General features: G+C 36.7%; 2 protein-coding genes across 7 annotated transcripts; both read left to right on the top strand.

Annotated features, from left to right (window-relative positions):
• Positions 1-115: 115 nt before the first annotated feature.
• Positions 116-5,911, top strand: btr22 (bloodthirsty-related gene family, member 22). Of its 5 annotated transcripts, none has more exons than XR_015515652.1 (10): positions 116-293; positions 648-661; positions 858-906; positions 1,029-1,092; positions 1,197-1,747; positions 2,160-2,255; positions 3,005-3,238; positions 3,319-3,457; positions 3,578-3,717; positions 5,134-5,911. XR_015515652.1 is itself a non-coding variant. In XM_087293818.1 (10 exons), the coding sequence occupies exons 5-10, from the start codon at positions 1,199-1,201 to the stop codon at positions 5,679-5,681; spliced, it is 1,602 nt and encodes a 533-aa protein (XP_087149944.1). In that variant the 5' UTR covers positions 116-293; positions 648-661; positions 858-906; positions 1,029-1,092; positions 1,197-1,198; the 3' UTR covers positions 5,682-5,911. The 5 variants fall into 5 exon arrangements, 3 of the variants coding, with proteins under 3 accessions (XP_087149944.1, XP_087149943.1, NP_001410830.2); XM_087293818.1 differs by having other exon boundaries at positions 3,682-3,717; XR_015515651.1 differs by lacking the exon at positions 648-661.
• A 2,227-nt stretch (positions 5,912-8,138) lies between these two features.
• smim13 (small integral membrane protein 13) lies at positions 8,139-16,937 on the top strand. Of its 2 annotated transcripts, none has more exons than XM_087293828.1 (3): positions 8,139-8,423; positions 10,279-10,403; positions 16,015-16,937. In XM_087293828.1, the coding sequence occupies exons 2-3, from the start codon at positions 10,328-10,330 to the stop codon at positions 16,203-16,205; spliced, it is 267 nt and encodes an 88-aa protein (XP_087149954.1). In that variant the 5' UTR covers positions 8,139-8,423; positions 10,279-10,327; the 3' UTR covers positions 16,206-16,937.
• The last annotated feature ends 964 nt before the right edge of the window (positions 16,938-17,901 follow it).

Raw genomic sequence — 17,901 nt, 5'->3', positions numbered from 1 at the left:
GAGGATTTATGAGAGGAATCAAAAGAGCGACGTCAGTATACGTCTGTCATTCGGTTGGTTGAGATTCAAATCTTTGTTCTGCTGCTAGTGGCGAGTACCGGAAGTTTACGAGCTCATAGGACTTTGCTGTGTTTATGCGTCAACTTTCATGAGTAGTTAGCGGATTAACTCCAGGAATGAAAAAAGTCGTACACGTGATAATTTGGGACGACCTCTGACGCCGTAGTAATTTATTCGAAAAACCGAAACTTAACTTGAAACAACGCCTAAAATGGACGTCTTTAAACACTGAGGTAAAGTTAGTTTTATATTCGCACATTCATTCAGTGACAATTTGTGATACCGTCGCTATATTGTTTACCATGGTAACGTTACTTTATTCTTTCTGAAATTACATGCAAGTATGACTTCCAAACAACATTGTTAGCGCTATTTTAACGTTACGTACAACAATGTTCACGTCTTTAGCTGCTTATTTCACCACTAAAAATAAGCAAATAATACTATTATGAAATAATGATATTATGGAGAAATTTCCAAATGTGTGAATTTAAAACGAACTTATTGAGGTAAAGTTGGTTTTATATTCACACATTTGTTAATTTTGTCTTGTGAAATGGTCCCTACCACACTACTTGGAATATGAGGTCTGAAATCTCATGTAAGTATGACTTCAAAATAACATTAGCATTATTTCATTGACTGTGGACTATGGTGTGCTTTGATATACATTGACAGATAATATAATTTCCCTATTTAGAATTTGCAAATAATACCTAAGGAGAAAGTTTGAATATGTGAATATAAAACCAACTTTGCCTCAACAAAGAAACTTACCTCAATTCTTTAAATGACAGAATTGCCAAGAGTCATCCAGAGATTATTGTGGACATCTGAAACTGTCAGGTAAGAGATAGAAATATAAACTGAAGATTGTTTATAACATTTTATGCATTAAAATCAATTGATCAGATTATGTAGTGCATGAATAAAATATGCATTTCTGTTTTTTTTTTTTTTTTTGATAGGGGGCTACGTGGAGAAGCAAGAATCTTAACCAACAGCAACAAAAGCAAGACCAAATACTTTCAGGTCATTATTCAATGACCAAAGAAAACCTTTTTCTTATTTGGGAGATGTAATTAAATCAGTTTAATCTGCAGTTAATGAAAAAGATTTGTGATTTCTCTGTCTAGATATGTCCTCCAGTAATCCACTGTCTGAGGATCTTCAGTGCTCAATATGTCTGGAGGTGTTCACTGATCCGGTCAGCACTCCATGTGGACACAACTTCTGCAGGAGCTGTCTGAATAAGTGCTGGAACAACAGCCAGACCTGCAGCTGTCCATACTGTAAAGAAACATTCACACAAAGACCTGATCTCAAGATTAACACCACACTCAGAGAGATCTCAGAGCACTGTAAGGAGAAGAGGCCTGAGGAAAAGGCTGAAGTTGTGTGTGACGTCTGTGTGGACAGAAAGCTGGAAGCCCTGAAGTCGTGTCTGGTGTGTCAGAGCTCTTACTGTCAAACTCACCTGGAGCCTCATTTGAGAGTGGCAGGATTAAAGAAACACAAACTGATGGATCCTGTAAGGAATCTGGAGGACTATATATGTCAGAAACACGACAGACCTCTGGAGCTCTTCTGTAGAGACGATCAGACGTGTGTGTGTCTGTACTGCCTTGTGACCGACCACAAAAATCACAACACTGTTCCTGTACAAGAGGAGAGTGAAGAGAAGAAGGTAGATGCAGTAAACGCTGATTTTGTATGGGTCATATTATGTTTAAAAGAAGTCTATGCCAATGTCTTGGCTAAAATAGTGCTTAATATAAGCTTTCTGTAAAAATCTAATAAGAATTAGCCCATAAGAACAGCCCAAAACTGGACTACTTATCAAATACACAGAAATGAATGAGTACACATGTGAAGTCTGTCTAAACTGTGTATTTGATAAACATTCTAGTGTTGGGCATTTTCGCCAAGCCTTTTAAATTTAGACATCTTTTAGATGCCCACTGAACACAAATTTTGTTGAAAATGTCTGGGAAATTATTTGAGTATATTTAGTATGAAAACATGATGCAAGTTTCCCCAGATGACCATAAATCTCTGTTATTGTAAATGTGTCGGCTGACTCGGCTCTCTGTCTATAGACTGAACTGATGAAGACACAGAAAGACGTGCAGCAGATGATCCAGGACAGAATCAAGAAGATTCAACAAGTCAAACACTCAGCAGGAGTCAGAAAAGTGAGTTTATTGACTGTTTAATCCTTGTTGAAAGTTATAAGCTCTCCCCATTTCTATTTTCATTTAAGACCTCTGTTCTAATTTGTATAGTGGCCAAGAGCAATTTAAGAAAGTACATGCAGTCACAAAAAAAACACCAGCAAATAAAGGAATGATCTTCATCAATTTGACAGCACGCCTGTTGCAAATTGGTCACAACGCTAACTGAAGAAACGTGCAGTAAGGTGGTCACAACGCATACAAATATGCACGTAACACCAATTAATAAAGGGATTAAGCTGACAAGAAAATGTATGAATAAACAACAGAAATGTTTTAAGGGGACGCAAAAATATTACGAACCTTGCTGACATATTGATGTGTTATTTTATTTATGTTGTGTAATCAGGATATTAAATTAAATTGAAAAATAACTCTCATTTTAAAGACTACCAATCACTTCACTGAGCAACAGCCATGGCATAATAATACAGTTTGAAGAGAGCATACATTTTATCCAAATGGCATTTAAGTGTTTGATATGTGAATTTATATTGTGTTTATTAATATACTGAGGTATATTATATCACACTATGCTTGGTAAGACCAAAGACTATAAAATAAACAGTGCAAAATGGTTCAAGATTAAATTTAATCTCCAATTTAAGAATTTTGAACCCCTCTAAAACACTGCAGTATGAGTAACAGTAGCACAGATTCTTGTCTCAGCAAACTCCACTAATAATGTTCTGTCTGACCTGTTTGAGCAGATAAACTCGGAGAAGGAGAAAGCAGCTCATGTGGAGATCTTCACTGATCTGATCCGCTCCATTGAGAGATGTCAGACTGAACTGCTGGAGATGATGGAGGAGCAGCAGAAAGCAGCAGAGAAACAGGAGAAAGAGCTGATTGAAGAGCTGGAGCAGGAGATCACTGAGCTGAAGATGAGAAACACTGAGCTGGAGCAGCTCTCACACACTGAAGATCACCTCCACCTCCTACAGGTCAGTCAACATCTCTCTGAGCAATGACACACCAGAACACTCCGCATGCTGAAGGCTTTCTCCTCTCTCTCCTGCTGTAGAGTTACTCATCACTGCAAAGACCTACAGACACCAGGAACTGGAATGAGATCAGTCTGAAAACCCATAATAGTCTGGAGACTCTGAGAAAAGCTTTAGATCAACTGAAGGACACTGTAGAGGAGAAACTCAGTCAAACTGGTATGTCAGAATGATCTCTTATTTTAGAAAACATGCAGTAAATTAATCTTGCAGTCACGTTAATTGCTTGTCAAAGATAATATGTTTATTTCCACATGTTCCATTGGTATTTTTCAAAAGCTGTCCTAAAAGCATACATGAACAACTATGTGCAAATCAATAGAGCAGCACAGAAAAAGAGATGAAAACATCTTAAAGATCTCCTCATGTTTTATTGTCATCAGTGTCTGCAGAGCTGAAGTGGATGCAGCAGTATGCAGGTACAGTGTGCTGAACTACACTAGTTTACACTCATACACTCTCTGCTTCATGAATGCGGTGAAATATCAGTAAATTTAGAGCTATTTTGCTATTACAATAGTTGCTATTAGGGATGTAACAATATTGTAAATATCGTCATATCGCAATAGTATTTTTTTTAATATTACCGTAGACGCATGACTCAATAAAACTATATTTCTGAGAAAAGTTTGCTTAAGCGAATGAAGTGAACGGGAGGTAGCGGGAACTACAATTCCCATCAGCCTAGGCGTGGCCATCATCATTTGCGGTCTGTTGTCACTACAGATCCAGTAATGCGGAAATGGAGTGTGCTGCTAGTAGCGGGGAAGAAAAAGAGCTGGAAATGATCGAACCTAAAGCGGGTTTTAAATCGGATGTGTGGAAGCATTTCGGTTTCTCTCTAAAAAGATACGAAAAAGGAGAAAAGGTGACAGACTAAGAAAAAAAACAATATCCAGGCACTGCCAGACTGTGGTGAAATATAAGTCGAGGAATACGACTAAAAACAGTCATGGGGACTGCAGAACACAGCACACTTGTTAGATTGATGCAGACATTGACTTGTACTGCAAAGAGACCTCTATCTCACTCATGGCTTGTCTTCTCAAGTGGTGGAAAGACAATGCACAGCGTTACCCACTGCTGTCAACCTTGGCTAAATCATATCTCTCTGTCCCAGGGTCTCTGTCCCAGGGTCTCTGTTTCCTGTTGCAGGGGACATGCCCAGAGATCCCAGCTTTACCAGATTATAGTTATATGATAATTTTCCTTAAAAACCCATCTCTATCTAAGTGAGTGAGTGATTAAATGTTGAATGTGATGAGTTTTCAACAATACTAAATTGAAACTTTATTTTTTTTTATATGGTTTAATAGTTTTTTTGTTATTAAACTTGAAAAATTGAAGTTCCTGTTTGGAAACTTACAGATAGATGGCTAATTTGTATGTCATTGATATGTTCAGTGCGAATGTAAATAAACACTTTTGGCACTTTTTTCGAGTCTTTTCATTAGTTTTGTTTTTCCTGTAAATTACTCAGTGAATACCGTACCGTGCCATTCATACCGAGGTATTATCGTACCGTGAAATTCTGATACCGTTACATCCCTAGTAGCTATTATAATAATATTTCATTTTTACAAAATGTATGTGCAGTACCACATTAGATAATAAATAATAATAATAATAATAGCACTATTCATATATTCATATTTATATATTTGTGTGACACTTTAGTACTGCATGTATGTATATCTGACTGTTGCTACATTTAATGCATATATTGGCAAAACTCTTTCATGTTTAAATATTGGCACATAATGTGCTGAAGTTGACTTTGACAGATAGCAGACTTTATACTGTGAAACTGTGATTTATATTCTGTGTTTTCTCAGTGGATGTGACTCTGGATCCTGATACAGCTAATCCATATCTCATCCTGTCTGATGATGGAAAACAAGTGACATGTGGAGACATTGAGCAGGAACTCCCAGACACACCACAGAGATTTGATACATATAAAGATGTTTTGGGAAAGGAGGGATTCTCCTCAGGGAGATTTTATTATGAGGTGCAGGTGAAGGAAAAGACTGACTGGACTTTAGGAGTGGCCAGAGAATCTGTAGACAGGAAGGGAGAGTTCATACTGAGTCCCAGTGATGGATTCTGGACTGTGTGGTTGAGGAATGGGAATGAATATAAAGCCTGTGCTGATTCTCTTGTCTCTCTGTCTCTGAAAGTGAAGCCGCAGCGGGTCGGTGTGTTTGTGGATTATGAGGAGGGTTTGGTCTCCTTTTATGATGTGGAGTCCAGCTCTAATATCTACTCTTTCACTGGTCAGACTTTCACTGATATACTCTACCCATATTTCAGCCCAGAACCTAATGATAACGGTAAAAACTCAGCTCCTCTGATCATCACACCTGTCAATTACAATAAATAAATTTTCACCATTAGTGAAACTTGATAAAAAAACTCATTTATATAATTAATGTTTAAAAAAAAATATTTTTTATATTTTGTTCCAGTCTGTTGTATTTAGCTGCATATTTTAAATCCACATGCAGTGTAATTTTCTTTCTCATCTACCAGAGAAAACCATGTAAATATTAAAATATGGCTTAAACTGGAGTAATTACAGAATCTAAATAAACACACATTGATTCATACAAATAGAGTGATGCATTTTATTCTTTTTATTTATTGCAGTTTTACTCCGTGTTTGGTTGTATGCTGTCTCCTGTATGCTAACCCACAGGATCATTTATCTCATTTTCTTAATTTTTTAATCCATTAATTCATTCATTCATTCTCTCATTCACAAATTTAGCCGTGTCATGTACAAGCAGATTCCGAATATTTCATTTTAATGTGTTCTTGTTTTATTTTTATTTGCTTATTTAACAAAGACAATACACTTGACCGTTATACAAAAACAACTAATGTTGTGTACATAGGGCATATATGAAGCTAATTTGACGTCCTCGGGCCTGTTTTAGAAAGGAGGTTAAGTGAAAACTCAGAGTATTTTAACCCTGAAATGAGAGAAACTCTGGGTTTTCCGTTTCAAAATGGCAGGTTTGTTAAACTCGGGAAAGCAGGGTAAGTCAAGCCTGTTTCTAAAAGGGAGGTAACTAACTTAGAGTCAGTTACCGTGGTAACTTACTCTGTGAATCTAACCTGGTCAGGAGCACGTTTTATTCTCTAAACTCTGAGTTTCTGTCGGTCTCCTCCCCTTTTTTAAAGTCAAAGCGGTAATTCTCGCCTTAGCCTTACGTCTCCACACACCTATTTTAATGCTCATTTTGGATATGCGCATAAAAACGATTGATGGAAACATCATGATGCACTTAACTTTTGAAAATATGCATAAAAACACGCAAAATTGAGCAGGATAAACTTTTATTCGATAGAAAATATGCGCATAAACTACGATGGAAACACTTTTACTGAACAAATTACACTAGTACATTAAAAAAAGGTCTTCATATGATGATAAAAATGTGTATGAATGGACAAACCAGCAGGCTGAGCACACTGTACCACGTCTTAAATGTTGTTTTAGTCATTCTAAAATGCCTTAACTGTTTTAGTATTAGTGTATATAATTAGACTACGAGCATCGGGAGTCTCTGCGTCTCATGGCTTCAAACGCCCCCAAGTGTTCATTGTCTTCTGAGGCGCAAGTACATTTAGGCTATTAAATAAATAATTGACGCTCTTCTATCACAGTAAATTCTGTTTTTACTGTTGATATTTGGCGCCAGTTAATCAGGAAGTGACGATTTTGTTCTCTTTGACTCGTTGGATGGCAACGCTGCCTTATTCGCATCTTTTATACAATATTCCAGTTTTGCACATAAATTTATTTAATATATTTGGATGGAAACAGATATTGCCTACCTTTTAGTCACACACAGAACAATAAATAATTAGCTTACATTAATTGACCTTAGACATGTACTGTAACTAGATTAATGGGATTATTATTCTTTCTAAAAATAATTTTTAGTACTGCTTACCTTCTAAATGTTATATCAACCTCTATCACTTAATCAAGAAAAAAGGCACACACAAGTGCACTATTAAATCTATTAAAACTGATAAACGTGTATAAAAGTTTAGAAAAAATGTATAAACATCACACATTACATTACTTATTTATTATACTTAAATATTTAAATATTTTAAATGTCAAATTAGGCATTAACTTGAGCAGCTGTTTTCCCAGGCTGACTGTCTTTGTTTCACTGATGGTTGCTTCTTTTTAAAAATATATACACTCATATTTGCTATAACGTTGCATGATCACATCAAGTTCAGCTGGGGAAAGAAATGCTGATCTCTTTTTTTAAGATGTTGCCATGATCACTCGTAATATCTGCGCTCCATTGATAATGCCTTTTTATAGTCACGGTGTGCGCGCTTAACTCTGAGCTGGTCTACTCAAGTTGATTGACCTAACTTAGATCCGCTGTTCTGAAACCCAAAACTCTGAGTTTTTAATCTCTTGGTAAATCAAGTTTGAACTCTGAGTTGTTTGAACCTCCTTACTGAAACAGGCCCCTCGTCCCTGGTAGACTTTACATAAAAAACGACAATAATAAAAAAATCATTATATAAAAACAATACAACAAACATTTACAGTATATATAGAACTTAAAACAAAATGTAAGTCAATCTGCACACTAAAGAGAAAAGTAAACCTGACCAACCTGAACGAATTAGAAAAGATAAGCATAATCCAATGAAACAAACATGGCTAAAGCTGTTTAATGTTTATGGTATTATTTTTCAATTATTTTAAATTGATGAGTGAAGTTATAATATTATAAAAAAAAATGTCAACACAAACAGATGAACATGAAGCTACAAAACTACAATTCCCAGAACACCGCGCGGCGGAAAAGTATCAGCGAGCACTTCCGGCTCATCTTCAGATTGAGTGTGTGTTGTTGACTCGGGATCTCTCTGTCGGTGTTTTCTCGTTATTCTCTTTTCTCTGTAAATGTCGCAATGATGTAGATAAGGAGAGTTTTCTCGGCCGCTTCATGACACGCGCTACCGGCCTCCGTCCCCGCGGGAATCGGCCTGAAGACTGAGGAGTGAACGACAGTAAGTTTCAACATAAATCTGATCATAATAAACACAAACACTTTCATCTGCACGACGCTTATCGATTGAGGTAAAGTTTGGTTTATAATAGCACATTTGTTTAAGTGACAATTTATATATTATATTGTTTACCACGACACTTTGAATATTCGGTCAGAAATTGCATGTATGACATGTTGACTGTGAACATTGTTGTACTTTAACAGTCATTGGCTGCTAATATGATTTGCCAATTTAGAATTCGCAAATAATATTGCTTTTGAAATTTTATTATTTTAATTTGTTTATTAAACTTTTACAGAAATGGCTGAACAGTTTTACAGTAAAATGTAAATAAATTACTAAAATTAATCCCAACCCTTCCCCATAAACAAAAGGAAATTACAATTGCACACACAAAAATTGTAATAAAAAATGGAAAATACATATAATTATACAAAATGCATGCATATATGCATACAAAAATAAAATTAATGTTGGATCATTCACATTTAGCAATAACCCATAAACAAACTAAAATTAAAAACATATACCTGTGATACTTACACAATATACTTTATTAAATTCACTCTGCAATTGAAAAACCCTAAGGCTTAGATTGACAGTCTGTAGAAGTACTCGCATATTCAGAAAAAAAAATATATATATAAATGGGTCCCATGTTTCAGAAAAAGAACTAGAATTGACATTTATTCAAGGTTTCCAGGCTTGATGAAAGTGAATTCAAGGCCTAGAAAAACAAACATAGGGCTTTGAAAGTGCTTGAATTAAATGTGAAAATAAAATTGTTTATGATTTTATTTTTAATAATTGTACTCAGCTGTCAAAAGCTGAATAGAAAATTGAGAAATTCTTAAATGAAAAGTCTTACAAATAAATCTTATTTAATAACACTGACAAATAATGCACAGTTGATCAGTATTTCATAATTTTCCGCATTTGAATATTATCAACATCGAATTCAACAAATTTTATTAAAGTTCTTTAAACATGACTTGTCTGAAAATGGCTCACACATACATTTTTAATGTAAACATTAAATGTAAGTGAAATGTTAAGTATAGTATTGATTATCAATAGTTTAAGTAAAACCTTTTTTTTAATATTCTACAAACTACTAATGACATTTCATTTTCATTCAATATAAACTTGTAATTTAGAGCATGAAACAACATTATTACAGACATGTTTACAGTTAATTTTAGATAAAAACAATACCAAAGTTGTGATGCAGAAGAGTTAAGAAAGTGTTATTTTGCATTTTATCCCTGATTGTTAATTTCTGGAAAAAAAAGACAATAATAAATTACAATTTTAACATTTTTTTTCTTCAAAAATGAGAATTTTTAAGTGGTCACTTAATTTATGTACAAAAATATTATACCTCCTGTGATTTAGTTTTTTTCTCAGATATTACCCAAGTGATACAGAGATTTTTTTCAATGCATTTTAAACGTAATAGTTTTTAATATTTCCTTTGTCATGATGACAGTACATAAGGTTACCAGTTATTTTGCATGATACTAGTATTCAGCATAAAGTGCAATATAAAGGCATTACTAGGTTAATTAATAGGTTAATTAGGCGAGTGATTGGACAACAGTGGTTTGTTCTGTAACCAATAAAAACATTTAGCAAGGTTGCTAATAATATTCATCTTTACAAAATAACAATAAAACTGCTTTTAATTCAGCCAAACTAAAAGACATGCAACTTTCAACAGAAGAAAAAATATAATAACAAATACTGTGAAAAATTGCTTTCTCTGTTAAACCTCATGTGGGAAATATTTGAAAAAGTATTTAAATTTCATGTGAGGGCTAATAATTTGCCTTTAAATGTTTATATAGTATCACTCAGGATTAGAATATAATATGTTACACAATTATTTTGGCATTGTTTTGGATTATGCGTTTAGTTTATAGAGCACACACAGATGCAAAGCTGTTTTTCTTCATAGGAACGAAGGGGAGGATGTGGCAGAGTGTTGGTTTGACAGTGTTGGTGATCGTAGCCACGCTGATATGTGTCCTCCTCTTCATGCTCTTCGGTGAGTGAGCAAATCAAACACACAAACAGCCTCAGAAAAGCATCCTGCAGTCCTTTATATAATGATATAACAGTGTCTTATTAATACTGTTGTCATCAATATAGACATATATGTAGACTGTTGATATTCATGTGTTTAGAGTGCTTTTAAGGATATTCACATTGCATTTGCAGAGACGTTCATAACAGCACAAAATGCTAGGAGACCTGATTCATTAACGTGACCTTTCACGTGTTAATCTGACCTACCACATGCTGAAATACTGATTGAAAATGATGTGACTGTTAATAGGACTGTTGTATGTTGCTCCAACTGTTAACATTAGTTGATTTAACTAAACTGAAATCTACAAAAGTTTTTATTAATTGTAGATTCCTAGTAAAACGTTAATATCTTAGTTGTAATTTGATTATAAGTCTGAATTGTTTTATTAAATGTTAATGACAAATAACAATCAGTTCGAAAATTGTTTTAGCTAATAATCACAGTTACTATAATAAATCTGGCTTTTTCCTTACTGTTGATTTTAATGCATTAGCTAATATTTACTAGTGAAACTTTATTAGAAAGTCTTACATATTTATTAGATATTTATTAGAAAGTTCCTAAAAGCAAAACAAGTCAAGCTGCTCCAGGATTGGCCAGCCCAGTCACCAGCAATGAGCCTTATTAAGCATGTCTGGGGTAAGATGAAGGAGGAGGCATTAATGATGAATCCAAAGAATCTTGATGAACTCTGGGAGTCCTGCAAGAACACTTTCTCTGCCATTCCAGATGACTTTATTAATCAGTGATTTGAGTCATGTCAGAGATGTATGGATGCAGTCCTCCAAGCTCATGATGGAGTCAGACACAATATTCATTCTGTCTCCACTGCAGCAGAACTTTATATTCTTTACTGTACATTATTTCTGTTCAGTGCCAAGACTTTTGTCTAAGCAAAGTCAGACCTTGCTGTCCTAATTAAATCATAAAAAATCAAGACATGATCATATTTTATTGTGGTAAAATAAGCGTAATCTAGAGGCCTTTGCCTTTCATAAGCGACTTCTGATACCAAATGATCAACTAGAAATCAAGTTATTATTTGCTGTTCCTAAAAGTTGGATAGGCGACAAGACTTTTGCCAGGGATTGCTTACCTCAATCTGCCATTGGGATAAGCAATATAAACATAATGTCAAAAGGAAAAGCAAGATTATTTTGCTTATCCTATTAATTGTTTTTAAAGAAAAACTCACCTAATTTTGACATATTATTTCTGAAAACAAGACAATATTTTTTGCCTGTCTACAAATGCTTCTTGATTTAAGAATTTTTAGATATGTGAGCTAGAAACAAGACAGCAAATCTAAATAGGAAAAGCATTTTTCTGCAATGTAAACAGTGATAAAAGCATCAGTAATTAAATTCATCAAGAAAATCTAAAACCGTCATAAGCCTACATCAGTGTGGTAGGTTTTCTTAAGGCATTGCATGATTCTGTGAGCTCTAACACGCTGTTTTCTTCCTCATTGAGATGATTTATAGTCATGAACTTTGTCACATTTCTGAGAAAAGAGTCCCACCTTCAGCTACAGGATTTTCTCTGCAGCGTTTTGAGTGATGGCCTTGTGAGAATGTGGTCGGTATAGTCAGTCAGGCATTGCAGAAATAGAGCAGCATTTCTGACTGTCAGCAGGTTTGATTACAGCACCAACGTCTGCTTTCTGCTGCGAGAGTCGAGGTCTGTCTGACTGACCCGCATGTGGACACAGTTACAGTAATAATGGTGTTCTGTACTGTACGGTTCACTGTTACATGAGTGTGTGCTGTGCTGAACTGTCATCATGTCATCTATGTAGGTCACTGCACTGAACACACCACTCCTTGTATGTGTGCGTGTGTGTGTGATTTGAAGAAGAGCAATTCAAATCAAGAGAATTAAGCAGTTTTATTTAGTGAGATGTCGCATCAACACACAGGCAAGCAGATTCTCACAACACATGCAAATGCAGAAATATGCTGCAAACAGCACAGACTGGCTGCAAACAAGATGTGTCAGGCGACTCCAAAAAGGGTCGTTTATTTCAAAAACGTTTTAACACAACCTCCCTTTAGAGCTGCACAATATATCGTTTCAGCATCAATATCGCAATGTGTTCATTCACAATAATCACATTGGATATATACATTGTTGAGTTTGGATTATCCTCCTAGGGCCACATATGTGGACATTTTAGCTCTTAAAGGGCCATGAAACCCCCTCGTTTCAGCAGGGTGTTTTCACACCTCTACTTTGGAAAAAGTCAGCAAAGTGGGCGTGTCCAGCTCTGTTTAGGGGGGAGTGTCGGAGAAAGAAAAGAGGCATGGTGTGGGAGTGTCTATTTGGGCGCGCTGAATTTCAGAGTCAAAACACACAACCACAGCGGACAAAGTGACTGTGTTTACATGGACATCTGTAGTCGAATTATTTGCCAAATTATTAAATGGTGGACTTTAACTGCAGTTTGGCTCTTTCATTCAGGGAATTCATTCATGTCCCTCCCGACAAACGTGATATTTAATTCGAGGATCTGCTGTAAGCGTTTATTTTTCATGCAATGTTTGATACCGCACGGCGAATGAGAGAAAAAAAACACAGCATTTCCCGGAAACTTAGATGCACACGGCAGGTAGCGTCAGAAAGCCGCGTATGTTATTCCGGTCACCAAATCCAACACGAGGTTATAGTTTGGTTGTAGTGCTAACTTGTTTACACTCAATAGTTTGTTTGATACGAATAAAATACAAACTGAATAAACAAAGAGCACTGGTCGCTCACTTACCAAATCTGTAGAGACAGGACAATCCACAGCAACTAGAGCCGCGTCTTTATTAAGAGGAGACTACAAGCGAATCCAGATCTCAGCATTTGCAGATGAGAACAGCTCTCAGGTAAACAGTAATCCTCCTTAGACACGTAAGTTATTGTTGTCGAGCGGAGCGTACACTGTTAATCCACATGTGACTCTGAGCTCTCACAGAGAGAAAATGAAAACGAAACTTAACTGCAGCAAACTATAAAAGCAACACTTCACGCTTGTTTTGCCAACACAACGTGGCGTCTCTGCCGTCTACACTCTGACAGCAATGAATATTAATGAAGTTGCACAATAGAGCGCGCTGATTGGTTTGAACCAAGCCTTACTCATGCATTAATGCAACACACTGTAAGACGTAATAAGACACACTCAGGCACAGACGTCCAGTCTGCATGCTGGAATACACGCTATTATGTCATGGCCGTGACGCAGCTTCAAAAATTAGTTTCAAACCGGAAGTACAAATTTGCTTGAAAAAACGCAAAAACAACCAATTTACAGTTTTTAGTGAAATATAGGTGTCCTAATAGTGTTTTTAGCAGTGTGGGACACATATACGACTGTCAACAGCTCAAAACATGTGTTTTGGTGTTTCGTGACCCTTTAAAGAGCCATGAAACCCCCCCCCCCCCCGTTTCAGCAGTATCTTTTCACACCTATAGTTTGGAAAAAGTTGTCAGAGGAGGGAAATGGGCAGGGTTTGAATAAAAATGTGAGTTGCCATTTAGGCACGCGCTGCGGACAGAGGAAAAACAAACACACATGCAGGGGATTATAAGAGAAAAAAAGCCTCTGCATTTCTCTGTAACTCAGATGCACTCGGTAGGTCAGAAAGCTGTGTGTGTTGTAGTGGCTATTTTCTCTAAGGAGGCTCTCTCAGTGGTCAAGAAACAAAGTCTTACCCAGGATGTCTTTTCAAAGTTTTATTCTTTATAAAGAAGATCACAATCATACAGTAACAACAGTTTCTGCAGAGTGAGATACTCAAGCAAAGTGTGTTCACCCTTTATCTAGTTTGTACTGCTTACGAGGTCAACTCCCAATAAGGCCTAATCTGCATTTACGTCAGGCGTTTTCTCCCGTTCGTGCTATTTGTCCATAAATTGTATAGACCATAACTTCCAGTGATGCGTACCCAGAGAAAAGAAATGTGTTCACCCCCACATAGTCAGATAAGGGAAATTCTTAGTATAACACAAAGTCCAGATAAGCACGCACCTGGAGAAATATAGTTATGTATAAAAATGTACACATAGGTTTTATGGCGAACATATGGAGAACACAGATACACGCACGTCTAAAAATGAGTCTTAAACAAGTTTCCAATATATAAAGCTCATCTAAAAGTGAATTTCCATTACAGTGTGTAGACAATTCTGTCACAAAATGTGGCGACAATTCAACACGACAGTCGGCAAATGTTTGCTTACAGTGTTTACACCCAGAGAGCAGCATTTACAGCGGATCTTTCAATATTGTAGTGATATTAACGCACTGTAAACTAAGTAACTTAGAAATCATTTTGACTAAGTTCTGTCTTTAAACACTGAAAGAGTTCTGCTGACCATACAAACTATAACTTTGCCATCTGAATGAACAAAGAAAGGGCGCTGATCGCACACACTTACCGAATCTGTTGACAGGACAATCAGCTCACACCGGAGCTGCGTCTTGTTTTAAAGGAGACGAGTATTTTCTACATAATTAAAAAAAAATACTGCCTCCATGGTTCCTTCATGTCAGGGGGGCTTTTTCAGTTCATTCATAGCAATCTTCATATGTATAATGTTAATATTATTATTATCAGTGCAGATTTATATTTGTTTTAATTAAAACAAGCTTAGATTTGTCCACCTGTCGTGAAACGTCTGCATCACTATATGGGGCATAAGAACAGGACGTGTGTTTGGATATAACTATAAGTCATTTGACCACACTTCATTATTATTGTTCATTTATTCATTTGCTGGATATTAGAACTGAATTTAGATTTTTTTTTTACAAATCTTTGCGCTTAACAAAATTTTTTTCAATATTTAGGCTAATGGTATCTACAGTGGAGTGCGTACAACACTGTTCTCTTATCCACAAAAGTAAAGGAGTAAAGTAAAGAGTAAAGAAAAGAAAGTAAAGAGGCTGAATGGAGGAGGCTCGTTCTTTATCCTCATGCTGCAGATGATATGTTTAACTGTTTTCTCGCTAGTGAGGCATTAAGTGTGTCCACTTACAAAGCCCACAATGCAAATGACTCTTAAAGGGAATGGGAGATGAGACTCTGATTGGTTTATTCTCAAAACACACCCCTAACTCATTAAGAGAATGAGCACAACCCTGTTAGACCATGTGCCAGGACGCAGAGCGTATTTTTCCATCCTTAAAATGGGAAAAAGTGGATTTGGACACGCCCTTAATGCACCATGAGCTTTACACTTTGCGCCTAGATCGTTAAAACAGAGCCCTTGACGTCATATGGTGAAATTTTATTCATATTGCAATGTATATCAAAAATGTAAAAATATCGCAATGTTAGATCTTACTATATCATGCAGAACTACTCCACCATCCTACGTTATCAACATCTCTTCACTGATAGGTGTTTATTAACGCATGGAGGGGGTCAACCTGTCAATCACATGATATCCACCAATAGAAAACCTTGTAGCCCCGCCCCACATTTGTCCAGGAAGCCGACAGACATAACAAAAAGAAAAAAGTTCACAATTTCCATTTCCACGCCAGCATTAACGAATCTTTCTGTCCTGTATGTAGGGTGGTACGTGGTGTGGCAGCTCTTCCTGTCCAAGTTCAAGTTCCTGCGGGAGTTAGTAGGAGACACCGGATCTCCACAGGCTGAAACCGAGCCCTCCGAGTCTGAGAGTGAACGCAGCTCCCCCCCGACGCCCCGCCAGCGGCCCAAAACAGCCCGCCAGAGGGTCATCCCTCCAGACAGCACTACATAGAGCCCACAGCTGCTTAATTATGGTGTGGACCTGCATCAGTCACTGTGCTCTCCTTAAGACATCATGCTTTCATTTATTCTCCTCGTCACATCACAAACAGCCAATATGAAGTCACGATTATTATTATTATTGTTTTTATGAAGCACATGACTCAACTATAACAGCTGCTATTGGATCTCGCTGCACGGATGTGTACAAATACTCACATGAGAGCATACTGATATGTGTATGTTACAGTTTAACAGTCTATTCATTATGAGCAAACATGCAGCGTTTAGCGTAACAGCACTACTGTTCACACCGCTTCTGACATGTACCCAATAAGTGCAATGGAAACTGCTTTGTTTTAACTCGGGGTTGCAATTTTGTGAGGTAAACTCGCACACTGACAGGACTGCACACCCTAGAGATGCTCTTTTTAGTCGGATGGTTTTGTAGGGTTGCTCTTAAACTCAGCGTAGTGCTTTAAGATGGCCACCGGTCGCCTCACTCCCGTCCTTGTGCCTCTGGTTTGGGTTGAAGTCGTCCCGTTTGAGCGGATGGATCTCAGTTTACCTGCTTTATTAGAGTTAGCAAAGCCACACTGACTCTGCCTGTGTGTGATACTGTGAGCACAGGTCAACAACACCGTTATCACCAATGTAGACGGTCCATGTGTTTTGTTACATTTTGTTGGGTCCCTTTTATGACAGTAGATGTTTTCCCTTCATAATAAATATATTTCGTAAAACAGTTATGTTGTGGATTCAGTTTTATTTGTGTAACTACCCGCCGGTTATTAAAACACTCCAAATACTGATGTCCATATGGATTTTCTTTATTGAACACCGTGAAAACTAAAAGATAAACAAATAAACAAACCAAATGTTTCACACAAACACAGATCAAAAGGACATCAAAATAAACAAAAAATATATAAACAATGTTTAGTTTACCGTGTTGGCCTGATAACCAGCTGTAGAATACGCAGGAACATTAAACAGGTGCTTGCATTGAGATCTCACTATCCTGAGTGAAACTCTCGCAGGTTAAATCAATCAATGAGAATCATGTGACTTCCCACTCAGGCCAACCGGAAACAAAGAAATTAGTAACAAACATATACCAATACACATTCAAATAATGAAATTCAAAACAATAAACAAAATTACAAGCTGACCAATCAGCGTCAGCTACAATTTGAATTATTACTATTTTGTGCTGCACTTCTAAAAAATGTCCACAAGGTGGCGGTAAAATGCATATAAAATGCCAGTAAAACCTGACGCTCGATTCACACGCAGCCTTGACGTCAACACTTGATGGAGGGTGTGTCTGAAGTTGGAGCTGACGCAATTAACAACAGTGTCATCCAATAAAATTAGTCCAAAATCGGCTACTGTCTGAGCTGGGGTATTTGCATAAAGTGATCTGATTGGCTGACGTTTTTGTTGCGGTTGAACAGTTGAGCACCTTCCCAACTTCTGCAGCTAGCAACACCACCGAAGCGATGCCGACTGGTCCACAATTCATTTCGGCAACGCTTGACATCGCCTATTCAAAGTGAATGGGAAGCGTTGACGCTGACGCTGAAGCTCCACGTGAATTGGACGTGAATAAGTGAAATTTCTTTTTAGACGCTCACAAAATTAATTTTCTTCTAGATTAAAGATAAATTAGCTAAATTTTTAATAGATTAATTTACCTTTTTCCATTA

This window comes from Danio rerio, chromosome 19 (genome assembly GCF_052040795.2).
Source record: "Danio rerio strain M-AB ecotype USA chromosome 19, GRCz13ab, whole genome shotgun sequence".
Classification (NCBI taxonomy): Eukaryota; Metazoa; Chordata; class Actinopteri; order Cypriniformes; family Danionidae; genus Danio; species Danio rerio.
The sequence above is the reverse complement of the archived record's forward strand: the minus strand, read 5'-3'. Positions and strand labels throughout refer to the sequence as shown.